General features: G+C 39.6%; 1 protein-coding gene and 1 pseudogene across 4 annotated transcripts in view; one reads left to right on the top strand and one right to left on the bottom strand.

Annotated features, from left to right (window-relative positions):
• Positions 1–1268: 1268 nt before the first annotated feature.
• Positions 1269–3515, bottom strand: LOC148721880 (uncharacterized; annotated as a pseudogene).
• Positions 3516–5808: 2293 nt separating this feature from the next.
• Positions 5809–14838, top strand: part of LOC111346089 (uncharacterized) — a 14380-nt gene continuing 5350 nt past the window's right edge. For 3 of the 4 annotated variants that reach the window (XR_002696349.2, XM_022953383.2, XM_022953382.2), the window contains exons 1-4: positions 5809–12520; positions 12992–13105; positions 13302–13676; positions 14417–14496. Coding sequence is in view for 3 of the 4 variants with exons in the window: in XM_022953383.2 (XP_022809118.2) it covers positions 5875–12520; positions 12992–13105; positions 13302–13676; positions 14417–14496 (7215 nt within the window). In the remaining variant the exon portion in view is untranslated. Of the gene's footprint in view, positions 12521–12991; positions 13106–13301; positions 13677–14416; positions 14497–14838 lie in introns of those variants that run through there. The other variant, XM_088735719.1, reaches the window with a different exon arrangement.

The following is a 14838-nucleotide window of genomic DNA, read 5'->3' as shown; positions in this document are numbered from 1 at the left end:
CAGAATCAGTCGTTGAAAATAGTCAGTGCTGTAGGTTAGGCACTGCCACCGACAACAGTCCTTCTCAGGACTACACTCACCCGGACGATCAGACTACACCTTCACATGTTACCCCCGGGTTCAAACCATTTACTGAGATATTATTATTATTATTAATTATTATTAGTTATTATTAAAGATATTATTATTACTATTATACTTCAAGTCTTGCTCTTTTTTCTTATTGTGCCGAGTTCAATCCATGAGCCTGGGGCAGTCATAAGTCTGCTGGATTACTTGATGGATAGAGTCCCCCTCAGTATACGGGCAGTTCCAAGGAGAACGGTCTACTGTAGCTCTGTCACTCTGATATTGCCTGTGATCTTGCCAATGTAGGTTTGTATTCCCTTCTTAACAAGCCCAAGAGCTCCATTGATCACTGAGACGGTTGTTGTTTTCATTCCCCATGTCTTCTCGCTTTCGATTTCAAGATCTTTGTACTTGAAGAGTTTTTCTGCTGTTTTCAAGGTGGTGTTCCTTTCTGTGGGGATAGACATATCGATGAGCATACAAGTTCTCTCCTATTCTTTTACACTATGTCTGGTCTATTTGCTTTTATCTCTATCAGTTTGGATTGGTATGTCCCAGAGTATAGTCACTGGTTTTCTGTCAGTAGATGGGTCATGTTCGTAGTGTTTATCTTGCACTTTGATGTTCTAGTGTTTGCATATTGTCCAGTGGAGGTACGCTGCAGCTTTATTGTGTCTTTGTATATACTCTGTCATGGCAAGTTCTGGCATTCGGAGCCGGACAAGGTGGTCAATAGTTTCTTGAAATTGCCCACAGATTCTGTACATTGGGTCGGTGCAATCTTTCAGGATCTTGTTTTGGTAATAATTGGTCTTGATACATTGATCTTGGGCAGCGCTAATGAAACCTCAGTTCTGTTTCTGATTTGAGGCCAGGTGAACTCAGCCAATTATGGATTTGGTCTTGATCTACATCCTTGTCTTTTATTCTTAGTGAGTATTGACCATGCAAAGGCTTCTCTTCTCATTTGCTATTGAGTTGTTCTAAAGCTTGGTGTTTGGCTTTCAGTTTTACCCTTCGGGTATAGTTCGTTGTCGGCTCATTCTCTCTCACTTCAGCTTCTGGTAAGTTGAGTTCTTGCTCGTATTTGGCAGCTTGAATTGCTGGTGTATGGACATTGTTTTCTTGCCTCGGTCATGATCCCTTCTTATTTTAACGAAATAATCATCTTTGTAGTTGAGATATGTGTTCTGGCTAATTGTGGTTGTCTTGTAGGTAATTTCTAATTGTACAAGGCCCCTTCCACCTGTCTTTCTAGGGATATATAGCCTGTCCACGTCCGCTTTCGGGTGATGCATTTTTGCCATCGTCAAGAACTTTCTTGTTTTTCTGTCTAGTTTCATAAGTTCTTCCATTTTCCAGTTTATGATGTTGAAACTGTAAGTGACGACTGGGACAGCAAGGGTGTTGATTGCGTTGATTTTGTTGGCAGCATTGAGTTCGGATTTGAGCACTAGCCGAATTCTACGGTAGTACTCTTTCCGAAGTTTCTCTTTCATATTTGTATGTTGGATCCCATCTCCGTTCACACTAAGGTATTTGAAAGTTCCTTCTTGCTCTAGATCCTGTATGGTGGTGCCAACATCATTATTATTAATGTTATTATTATGCAATAGACACGTTTGGATGCTTGTGAGCTAAGCAAGATAGGGCTAAAATTCGTAGCCTATCTGCATGACAGGACTGTTAACTATAATAATTTCTAATGCTACTTAAATATAAATGATCAATATAAAACAATAAAAGTGTCAATTGGCCCAATACTAAGTATTTTTTTTTAAATGTTCATGATGTACTGTTCAGCTCCTAAAATATCCTTAACTTAAAATGTTCATAAAATACTGTTCATAAAAACCAAATTATAATGTCCTTAAAGTTCTTACGATGTAACCAGTTTAAATGTTCTTGCAATGTTCAGAGTGCTACTTAATACAGCTTTCTGCATTCTCAGCAATATTTCTTTGTATCTTGTACCAAAGATGCCCTTCATTTCAGTTTCCAAAGCTTTAGACCATCCTCCAAGTACATCTATAATGACGTTTACTTGTGAGATCTTGTATCCTGGGTGTTGTTTTGTCAGCTCAAGTCTAAGTACTCCATACTTCTTGGTCTTTTCTTTGTCTTTGTTGTTGATCCAAGGGCAGCTCATTTCCACCATAAGTACCTTCTTGTTTTTGTCGTCGATGAAACGTGCATCCACAAGATTAGATCGTAAATATGTATGATCAGCATATACTGGTACACCTCAGCATCAGGTGATTTATGAAGAGGTTTGAGCTTCACATCTGAGAACCATGGCGGAGTACTATCAGCGAGCTCTAGGTCTTTGAGCATCTCAAAGAAGAACTCTTTCAAAACAAAATTGTGCCTTTCTAAGTACTTGGACTGAGCTAATGATGGACATTTACCAAGTACATGTGCCATGCTCTCAAGACCCTCACCACACATTCTAGATTTGACATCGTTCTTGTCCGTTGTTCCAGTCTTGTAGGCCATGTAGACCTTTGTTGGTGTGAGCTGTTCGTACAGTTCCATGATGCCTGCGATACAGTGGGTAGGAGCACATTGCCATTTATGGAGCCATGCAAAACAATTATCATGGCTCATTTGATCATCTTGCCATCTTGCTTTTAAAAGACATCCTTGCCACTGTTGATCTTCGACTTTTTTAACAAGTTTCTCATTTACAACTTTCTTTATATACTTCTTGATGTTCAGATCTTTGGTAGTTATCTCTGGTTCTTCTGTTGGGCTACATGATGGTTCAGTGGTATTCAAGTTCAGAGTTGTATCCAGTTCTTGTGCAAACTTCTTCGCGTCAGTGATAAGAGAGGAGAATCCCTTAACTATAGCACATTCTTCAAACTGTTGCACAGATTTCATCTTGGTGTCTGGACTTTCATAGAGTTTAACTGCCGCTTTGATCTTGATCAGCTTATACTGTTGCTCAATGGCTCGTAGTCCTCGTCCTCCTTTGTCCCTTGGTAGATATAGCACCGCTATGGAGCTAAGTGGATGACGCCCTCCATTATTACCTCTTGTCTTTCTGGTTTGTCTGTCGATGTCACGCAACTCAGCAAGTGGCCAATGCTGGGTCCACATGGGGTATGTGAGTGCTGGAAGTGCAAACTGGTTTGTAGCATTCTTGAAGTCGTTTTCCGTGAGTCCGACATCGGACTCACGAAAAACGACTTCAAAACAAGATACCGAAACCATACTGCATCATTCCGCAACTCTAAACAGAGAAACTCAACTGAACTAAGCAAGTACATCTGAACCCTCAAAGACAACAACATCAAACAAATCCCTCCTACGCAACAGCTGAACTGTTAAACTTCGCGCCGCATATTGTTATTATGTAAATTATTTTGTATATAAAAAGCGATGGTAAAGAATATTCTTATTAAATCCCCTGATGAGTGGGGAAAGATCTGTGTTCACGGCTCGTCTTATCACGCACAATGCATTCCTTAAGCTGCCATTCCTTTGGCTGATGAAGATTAACCAAGGGTTTCAATACATTTTTCCCTTAGTGGCTGCCAATGGTGCCATAAACGGGGCCGTAAGTTGAGACCCAAACACGTGAGCCTGCTCGCAGGCTCAACGGACAGCGGTAAGATGTCCTACAGGCGGAGATAGACCGCCGGTAACTGGCTTTCATTGAAACCCCTGGGTTAATTTAGATGATTTTCCCCAGGATTTGTGCCAGATCGCTAAGTTAATGTATGCTAAATGAGTCTCAAATGAGGGCTTGTAATCATTTAAAATTGAGAGGCGTCGAGTTAATACTGCTAGATTTTATAACTATGTTTTACGTGGCCACTTTGCAAAACAGGAAGATGTAATCGCTAAACTTTGCGTCTTCTAAAAAGGGACATGGGGACGGGAATCATAGACGTTCTTATTTGGAACCCGAAGTCTTTCCTTCACATGTAATCAGGCTAAAGAGGATGCATATCTGGTGAGGTTGAGGTGGTAAATGCATCAAGTCACAAGCACGCAAATTTCTTATCGTAGGCTGCATCAACTCCCTAATATTTGTAACGTTTCCAATGGAAACAAAATTAAATCACATAAGAACTTCCTCTCATCAATGAAAACTGCTATAATGGACATACGTGCTTGAAATTACGAGAATTCAAAGTTGAGTACAAGGTACTCACCTACATCACAGTTCGTTAGAGAGTCATCCGTAAAGTTTAACTTAGAGGCAACTGTTGATGATTATCGAACAAGTTTCGTAATTATGAAGACTTGGTGCTATCACCACTATTAATTAACTCCGGCAGAATTATGCATGACTAACCTTTCATTTTCTTGCCGACCTATTAAAAATTCTTTAGAATTATTTCATGATTTTAAACCCCAGCAGTTGTTATTCAGATTATTTCTGGTTAATATTCAAAGAACAGAATGTTTACATTTTAATTAAGTCTCAGTTATTTCTGGTTGTCATCACACAACCATCCTAAATTTTAACATCACTTTCCTACTTGTTTGGCGTTTCTGATGGCACATTAATTATGCAAGGCAAGAGACAAAGTTTGACAAACGACCCTAACCTGAAGCTGAAAAGTCAGAATGAATTGAGCTGAACTTATTACGCTAGTTTGGTGAGATACTGTTCCTTTTTGGGTATTATTTTGAGTTTGAACTAAGTTGACACACGAACCATGTAAATTGTATACAATTAGAAGTCTTTAATATTCGGCACCGATTTTCATCGTGCATCACACGGAAATAAATGAAGCGGATTGCAAATTCGAAAATTTTTCCATCGAAGACGATTTGGGCAGCGACTGAAAATTATGTTGTATCTGGTCTGGGTTTTTATATTGAAACAGCGTCGTAAATTCATGGTTTACAAGATCAGAGTTGTGAAATAGAATTCTCTGAATTATGCAGATGCTTAACTATCTTTTGCATTTCTCAATGGGCATCAATTGCTGCGGCGATTCACTGATGTAAATGTATTTTTTTCAATAGGATAAAAGTCCATCGCAAGTCCTAAACAGAAGCAAAATATTAGGTAAATTATTTGAATGCCACATGATTTGTTGTTATAAAAAACAGTTCACTCAAGATAATAGAAGTCGAAAACCTAAAGAAAATAAATGATTAAAGAAAGACATATATTTAGTTCAGATAATTCGTTGAATAACAAATTCGGCCCACGAGAGATGATAAAATTTTAAAAACCGAGGAAGCTGCTATGAAGTTTCAAAGGCAGCTATGTTATTCCTCCTCCCTACAGCTTCAAAGCAAGGATTTATCACAACATCATTGGTCGGTCGGATCAGAGCCAATATTTTATGAATTTAAGGGTAAAATGACACCGTTGCGTGTGGCATTCTGAAATAAAAGATAATTGAAAACATATACTTGGAAGATAAAGTGCTGTGACGACAGAGTTATTGCAATTGTTAGTGGACACAATTTTTTTCTCGTACCATCGATCCTTTTGTGGCGTTAACCCTTGACTGCAAGCGATACAGAAAACTTTGACAATTCTGTTTACTATTTTGTCGTGTTATTGTATTCTTCTGGGTTTTTCGCTTGCATATATTACCCTGATGAAAAAGTGTAATAATAAACATGAAAAGAATTACGCTCTTCTAGCTGGTTAATTATTAAGAACATTATTTCTCGTGCAATTTATTGCAAAAAAGCACTTGTAAAATTGTACACCATCCGCGGGCTTGTGCAATTTTGAGCTCGAAACACCAAATTAAACTCAAAATCACGTTATTACCTATACATATATTGGACAGTATCATTATTGAGGACAAAGTTATTGAGTAGTTCATGTCTCAATTTACCAACTACTCATCCCATAGGTCGGCCGGAAGGTTTTTGCCTCCAATGGCAGCAAAGTCGTTTACAACTGTGCAAATCTATTGTACCTACATCCTACTCCTTTTGAACCAAACTTCCACATTTTCAGCTACCTCCACTGATCCGACGATACAACTATGGACGTCAACTGCCTCCAGTGTTTTTTCTGAATCGACGGCAGCGACATCGTCTGAGGGACTGACCTCTCATACTGCAACAAGTGATTTATCGAAAGAGGTCTCTCTGCATATTCCTCTTCCGTCTGAGAGCATGAAAGCTAGATCTAAAGGGCTCCTTGTGACAACCACTACAGTAACACTAACGAAACTTTTTTCTGTAGCGATAGCAACAGAAGAATCAAAAGCATCATCGTTCACGACGAATACATCCCTAACGCTTGATACGTATACAGCTGACCCAATAGGTTTATCTTCATCTTTTGTCTCTATTACATATAACACAACAAAAGATAAAACTCAGTGGAAGGCAGCGAATACGTCGTCAGCATTGACATATACACCGCCTTTACAGTCATCTTTGTCATCTTCACCTTCTGTTAGCTTCCCAAGAGACACCACGACGTCCTCAATACAAACACTGTCAGCCTTTGCAAGACTCACGTTGCAGTCTGAAACTACTGACACGACAACGAAAGCCACGTCATTTGTCGAAAGATCTTTTGGCTCAACAATAGGTTCATCCCTTACGACTTTTGATGCAGGCCTCACAACTAAAGGATCGCAAATACCATCAACGTCTACACCGCACATTGCTGCCAATGTTAGTCTATCAACTTCTGTAACGGAAACACCATCAGTGTCCTCACTGTATAACTTAAACACTTCTCCAAGTGTTGGCAGTTATAGCAAAAAAGATAACAAGGCGATTATAACAACACCGCCGTCTTCCGCATGCCAAGTATTAGACACAAATGAAAGTGTTGCCACAGCAAAGACGGTGAGACCAACTTCTGAAGTATATAGAGCCGATCCCACCGCAAGTGGTGTTCAGTTCTCAGAAGTAATAACAATTCTGGCGTCGGACACTACGAGAAGTGCTGATCTATTTTTTAAAATGAAATCAAAACCATCAACATTTGCTAGTAATACACCAGATATTATTACTTCAAGAATTGCTCCATCAACGACAATAACACCCAAATCATTTTCTTCTGCAAGTCAGGCAACAGATGCTACTGCAACTGTCACTCCAACATCACGATCGGCAGACGGAAAAACGTCGGGAGCGTCTGCAAACCTAACAATACATACTACCACAAGTGTTCTCTCTGTGGAGGAAACATCAAAATTACTAACGTCTACAAGTCTGGACTCAGATTTTACCACAAGTAATATTCTCTCCATATCAGTAACATCAAAATCGTCGTCAACTTCTGCAATTGAGGCATCAGATGTTTCTTCAAGTGCAGTTTTATTCACAGCAGGAAAATCAGAATCATCAACGTCTATAAGTACTACACCAAACAGTACTACGAGTGTTATTTCATGCATGGAAGTGGTTTCAAACTCACCACACATTGCAACTCAGACTTCAATTGGCACCACATATGTAGTTTCCTCCGAGCGAATCAAACCAGAATTATCAGACTCTTTAGCATCACATGCTACTAGAAGTATTGCTCCATCTTCGGGAAAATCATCAACTTCAAATCAAACAACACAATCCTCTAAAAGTAATTTTCCAAATCTGGAAGTGACATCAAAATCATCAAAGTCTACAAGTAATGTACCCAAAAAAGCATTAACATTAAAAGCGTCAACTTCTGCCGGTCAGACATCAGATGTTTCTTCAAGCGTTGTTTTGATCACAGCAGGAACATCCAGATCATTTATTTCTGCAAACAATTCATTACAGATTACTAAGAGCGTTATTTCATCAGCATTACCTCTTTCTGCAATTCAGACTTCAAATGACCCCACACATGTAATTTTATTCGCGACCATGAAACAAAAATCTAAATCTTCTGAAGTTCAGGCATCAGACTCTAATGAAAGTTTTGCTCCATTGACGTCAAAATCGTCTTCTATTGCAAGTCAAGCATATGGCGCTACTTCAAATTTTCCTCTTATCACCGCGGTAACCTCTGAATCGTCAACGACTGTAAGTTATACACCAGCCATTACCAAAAGTGTTGCAAAATCAACGACAATAACACCTTTATCCTTTTTAAGTCAGTCACTGGATGCTCTTACGAGGGTAATTACATCTATAACAACAACATCAGAATCAGTAACTTCTGCAAGTCAGGAATCAGGTTCTGCCACAAGTTTTGTTCTTTCCATATTAGGAACATCAAAATCTTCAACTTCTGCGAGTCATATATCAGATGCTTCTACAAGTCTTCTTTTATCCACAGCAAGAACATCAGGATCATCAACTTCTGCAAGTCCTGTACCAGACAATACTACAAGTGATGTTTACTCCATGGAAGTAACTTCTGGATCATTCATTTCTGCGACACAGACCTTCAATGACACCGCGTATATTATTCCATCTACGGCAACGAAACCGGAATTTTCAGCTTCTGCAGTTCAGACATCAAATGTTACTGACAGCGTTGCTTCATTTATAGAAAAATCGTCAACTTTTACGAGTCAGATATATAACGCCATCACAATTTTTGTCCTTTTTACCTCGGTAACCTTCGATTCACCAAGGTCTTCGAGTAATACACCAGCGATTACAAAGAGTGTTGGTCCATCCACGTTAGTAACATCAAAATCATCATCGTCTGCAAGTCATGCACCATTCACTACTACGAGCATTCCTTCACTAACAGCAGTAACGACAAACTCATCAACGTCTGGAAGTCAAGCATCAGACGCTGCTACAAGGGTTACTCCACCCACAGCAATTACATCAATATCACCATCAGCTCTTGTGAGTCAGGAATTGGCTGCTGTTAGAACTGTTGTTCCACTCACAGTAGTAGCATCAAAATTTCTAATGTTCTCAAGTCTGGAATCAGATTCTACCACAAGTAATGTTCTCTCCAAATCAGTAACATCAAAACCGTCAACTTCTGCATATAAGGAATCAGATGTTTCTTCAAGTAAAGTTTTATTAACATCAGGAATGTTAGAATCATCAACTTCAAGTCCTACACAAGACAGTACTAGTGCTATTTCATCCATGGCAGTGACTTCACCTTCACCACATTCTGCAACTCAGACTTCAATTGGCACCACATATGTAATTTCCTCCGGGAGAATCAAACCGGAATTCTTAGACTCTGTGGCATCACACGCTACTAAAAGTGTTGCTCCATCTGTGGCAAAATCATCAACTTCTGCAAATCAAACAATACACTCCTCTAAAAGTATTGTTCCACTTCGGACAGTAACATCAAAATCATCAACGTCTACAAGACACGAACCAGATTCTGCTTCAAGTGGTGTTCCCTCCAAAGCATTAAAATTAAAAGCGTCAACTATAGCAAGTCAGAAATCAGATGTTTCTTCAAGCGTTGTTTTGACCACAATAGGAACACCCATATCATTAACTTCTGCAATCGAATCAATAAAGAGTACTAAAAGTGCTGTTTTATCCACATTAGTTTACTCTGCAATTCATCCTTCAAATGACACCGCAGATGAAATTTTATTGGCGACGATGAAACAAAAATTGAAAACTTCTGAAGTTCTGGCATCAAACCCCACTAAAAGTTCTGTTCCACTGACGTCAAAATCGTCCAACTCTGCAAGTCCGGCATATACCACTACTTCAACTCTTCCTCTTTTCACCGCGGTAACCTTTGAATCGTCAACGACTGCAAGTTATACACCAGCCACTACTTCAAGTGTTCCAACATCAACGATAATAACACTATTAATCTTTTTAAGTCAGTCACTAGATGCTACTACACGTGTCGTTCCAACTATATCAAAAACATCAAAATCATTAACTTCTGCAAGTCGAGAATCAGGTTCTTTCACAAGTTTTGTTCCCCCCATATCAGGGAAATTAAAATCACTCACATCTGCAAGTCATAGATCAGATGTTTCTAAAATTCTTCTTTTATCCGCAGCAACAACGTCAGGATCATCAACGTCTTCTCATGTACCGGACAATACTACAAGTGCTGTTTTATCCGTGGAAGTAACCTCAAAACTATTCATCTATGCGACGCAGACCTTCAGTGACACCACGCATGCTATTCCATCCACGACAACGAAACTAGAATTTTCAACTTCTGCAGCGCAGACATCGAATGCTACTGACAGCGTTGCTTCATTTATGGCAAACTCTTCAACTTTCACAAGTCAGGTATCAAACGCTATCACAGTTTTTGTTCTTTTCACCTCAGTTACCTTCGATTCGCCTACGTCTTCGAGTCATAAACCAGCGATTGCAACGAGTGTTGATCCATCTACGCCAGTGATATCAAAATCATCACCGTCTGCAGGTCATGCAGCATTCACTAGGTCGATTATACCTCCGGTAACGGCAGTAACACCAAAACCATCAACGTCTGGAAGTGAAACTTTAGACGCTGCTACAATAATTACTCCTTCCACAGTAATTACATCAGAATCGTTAGCTTCTGCGAGTCAGGAATTAGATGCTGTTAAAACTGTTGTTCCATTCACGGTTCAAACAGCATACGATACTACCACAGTTGATCTATCCATGGAAGAAACATCAAAATCCTTAGCTTCTTCAAGTCAGGTATCAGACACTGCTACAAGTCTAGTCAATCCCTCCATAGCAAAAACATCAAATTCGTCAACTGTTGTACCATCCAAGGCAGTAACACCAAAAATATTATTTTCCGCAAGTCAGGCATCAGACCCTACTACAAGTGTTTCTGGTTCCATTGCACGAAGATCTGAATCATCAAATCCTGCAAATTACACACTTGAAGCTACTACAAGTATTCTTCCTTCCATAGCAGCAATCTCAAAATCAAAATCAATAACTTTTGTGAGTCAAACGTCAGACGCCGCTAATAGTGTTATTCCGTCGATGGCAGGAACATTAAAATCATCGCGTTCAGTAAGTCGGGCAATAGAAACATCAACAAGCTTTCTTACATCCACTGTTGTAACAACCAAATCAGAAACATCTGCAAGTCTGACAATAGCTACAACTTCGAGTTTTGCCCACTCTATCTCAGTGAGACCAAAGTCATCGCCTTTTTCAAGTCAGGCATTAAATGTTGCTATAAGTGTTGAATCATCCATAGCACCAACAGCAAATTCATCAAGCTCAACCAATCAGGCAACAGACGCTACTGACGCCAGCGTTTTTACAACTATGGCGGTCACTCTGTTATCAAGAACATCTGTAAGTCTGGCAACTGATGTAACTACGAGTGTTGTTTCATCCGTAGCAGTAACAGTAGAGGCACTGCATTCTGCAGGTAGGAAATCAGATGCGACGACAACTTTGTATGCACCCTTGGCATTAACATCAATATCATCAGGGTCTGCAAGTCAGGCAACACATGCTACAATAGGTTTCGATTCTTCCATGACAATGACATCAAAGCTATCAAGGTCTGCAAGTCAAGCAACAGATGCAACAACAAGTTTGGTTCTATTTGTAGCTGTAACATCTAAACCATTACGTTCTGCAGGTCGGGAATGCGTACCTACTACTGCAAGTGTGTTTCCATCCATAGCAGTAACACCAAAATTTTTAACTTCCGCAAGTCAAGCAACGAAGGCAACCACAAGTGTCGATCCATCCATTTTGGAAGCAACAAAATCATTTCGGTCAGCAGGTCCAGCATCAGATGCTGCTACAAGCGTTTTTCCATCCGTAGTATTAGCACCAACAACTAGTTCTGCTACTCGGGCAATAGACGCTATTAGAAGTGTTGTTTACCCCTGGTCAGGGGCACCAGAATCATCGAATCCTGATAGTCATATATCAGGTCCTACTACAAGAGCTGATCAGTCCATGGCAGTATTGCCACAATCAACCACTTTTACAACTTACATACCAGAAGCTACATCGAGTGTCCCACTTTCGGCTTCGATAACCAAACAATTATCAACTTCCATAGACCAAGCATCAGATGCTTCTACTAGTGTTACCCAATCCACAAAAACAACGTCAACTTTGTCAATGGTCGGAAGTCAAACACTGGACACCGCTACAAATATTGTTTCAACCGCGGAAGTAACATCTGGATCTTTAACTTCAGTAAATCAAACACCTGAGGAAACTTCAAGGACTGTTCCGTCTGTGGCAGTAACACCAACATTAATGACTTCAAGAAGTAAAAAACCCGGCACAAGTGCTAATGTTGTTACAAGTACGGCAATTGCACCGACACCATCAACTTCTGTAAGTAAATCCTTAGTTGCTACTGGAAGTGGTATTCGATCTCAGGCAGTAAAAAAAATGTCATCAATGTCTCTACGTCATTCACCAGACGATACTACAAATTTTTTGTTAACATCAAGACTAGCAGTTGACGATTCTACAGCAATGACATTAGTAACTTTAGAACCATCAAAATCTTTCATTCCTGTTCTGCCTGCGGCAACGAGTGAATTAGAAGGAAAGCAACCATCATGGACGCTTGTTAGTGTCACAGCAGGCGCTGCATTGCCAGCCCCTTGTACTAAAGCAAGCGAGTGTTTTGGTAAGAAAATTAATGCTGTGTTAAATTCCCTTTGTCAGCCCATTGAGACGTCGGTATTGGCGAGAATCTTAAGGCGAATTGGTTTTCGAGACTAAATCATGCGGTTAAATCATGAATGATTTTGTGTAGAAACAAATAAAGGAACTGCACTTAATTGGCGAGAACTTTTTGATTGCGATCATGCACAGTAAACGAGTCGAGAAAAACACATGAACATCAGCAATTCAACGGTTCGCCTGAGATATTGAGAGAATTTTTGCGACACCAAAACAAGATATAATTCCTTTGTGGTTGGGGTGCAACATCTTTTTGTTCCCCCGTCCACTTCAGTTCCCTCTTTCCCCACCCAAATGAAATAACCCTGACAACAAATGCTTCGAAATGTCCCCGATCGTGGTAACCAAGATTGTAAATTAATTCGAATGTTTCTATTTCTAAAAGATAAAATCTCAATATATTTCTCACGCTTAGGTATCGACAGATGTATTTCTAACCCTTGTCAGAATAACGGAACTTGCAAACAACAAGGCCAATCCTACTTCTGTGAATGTGCAGTGGAGTATGAAGGAAGAGTATGTGAAAACGGTAGGAATACAAATGTATATAATTTTGATCATCTTATTAGTTTGAGACGGCTGCAGGCAATGCCATCTTCTACGAAGAAAGAGACTGTGACTCCTCGCACATACCTCATTTTGACGATCACCTTATTTCTTTACTCCCTCTCCGACCGAGACGGTGTAACAGTTTTTCCAGAAGCTAAGAATTCTTCTCTTTGCAGGTAAAGCGCTCCCCAAAAGGTATAGAGTAACAGCGAGAATACAGGGAAAATACAAATCATCGTACAGCAATCTTGATTCATCCGAGTCCCTAGCCTTTATTAAGAACTTTACGGAAAGAGTGGGTCGTTTCTTAAAGGTGAAACTTCCTAGATATAGAGGAATTGAGGTCACCAGATTATCAAATGGTAGTGTGGTTGTCGATTTTATCATTATTATGGAACGCAACTCGAAAACCACTGGGAATAACATAGAGCTCGCTCTAATTGAGGGAAATAGCACTGGAGAGCTTGGAGTCGTGTTAATAGGAAATATCAGAATAAAAGAGATTGCAGAGGCCTCCACCACGAGTACAACTACCAGCACTAAAGACAAAGGTAATGATTCTATTATGAATGTAGCTAGGTCTAGGCGTGACGACTGGAAAGTGTGTTTAGAAACATTAGCTTGACTATACTGATTCATTATTTGTGGTGATCAGCAAAAATCGCAACATTTATATTTTAAAGTATTTGGAAAACAAAAGAAAGTCAACAAGAGCTTTTTTACGTTGGTTGGTTGTAATGCATTCACAGTAATTATAATTCATCCACGGGATGCACAAGAAATTTTGCGTGAAGTTAAGTTAATAAGTAGAAAGAGGCGGAAAGAGACAGTATGAAAGAAAAAGAAGACTGGCACACTTCGGACAATTACTCAAATAGACAAAGACAAAGAGAAAAACTCAATCTCGTGGTAACAAAATCTGAGGGCTCCTAACAGTTTTTAAAAGGAGGGAGCAGGGATGGCGCAGTGGTGAGAGCACTCGCCTCCCACCACTGTGGCCCGGGTTCGATTCCCGGACCTGGCGTCTCATGTGGGTTGAGTTTGTTGTTGGTTCTCGTCCTTGCTCCGAGGGTTTTTCTCCGGGTCCTCCGGTTTTCCTCCCTCCGCAAAAACCAACATTCCAAATTCCAATTCGATCTGGAACAGTGGACAAGAATAGCCACCCAGTGGATGTCCATTGTTAAATCATTTATTTATTTATTTATTTTATTATTTATTTATTTATTTATAAAAGGTAAAGGTTCAAAATCGAACATTAGTCATTAAGGATAGTGCTTTGTTTACTCAACAGGACTTCAAAAGTGGATAATTGTAATATCTGTAAATGGAAGCATTGTACTACTGTTTATCTTGATAATTGTTATCCGTTCGGTATGTATACTTATGCACAATATTTTATCGTGTACTTAATGTATTTGATTTTGCAGCAGAGGGTGCAATGTGAGTTTACACTTCATTTCCGGTGACGTGTTTGCATTCCATCTAACAATTCCCAAACCGAGAAAAACGTTTGGCGATTAAGCGATAGTTTGTACCTTCATTCTTGTAGTGAGCCTCGTCATGTTTGGGACGTAACCAAATGTTATAGCTATTTTCTCATCAAAAATAATTTTGCAAGTGCTATTGACCTAAATTGAAGCTTATAGACCAGCACAATGATGCGACTCAGATATCAACTTGTCAGGATGCTCATTGAACGGGATAAGTATCTTG

The sequence above is a fragment of the Stylophora pistillata genome, chromosome 10 (assembly GCF_964205215.1).
Source record: "Stylophora pistillata chromosome 10, jaStyPist1.2, whole genome shotgun sequence".
In the NCBI taxonomy this organism is placed as follows: Eukaryota; Metazoa; Cnidaria; class Anthozoa; order Scleractinia; family Pocilloporidae; genus Stylophora; species Stylophora pistillata.
This window is presented reverse-complemented; position numbering and strand designations above follow the sequence as displayed.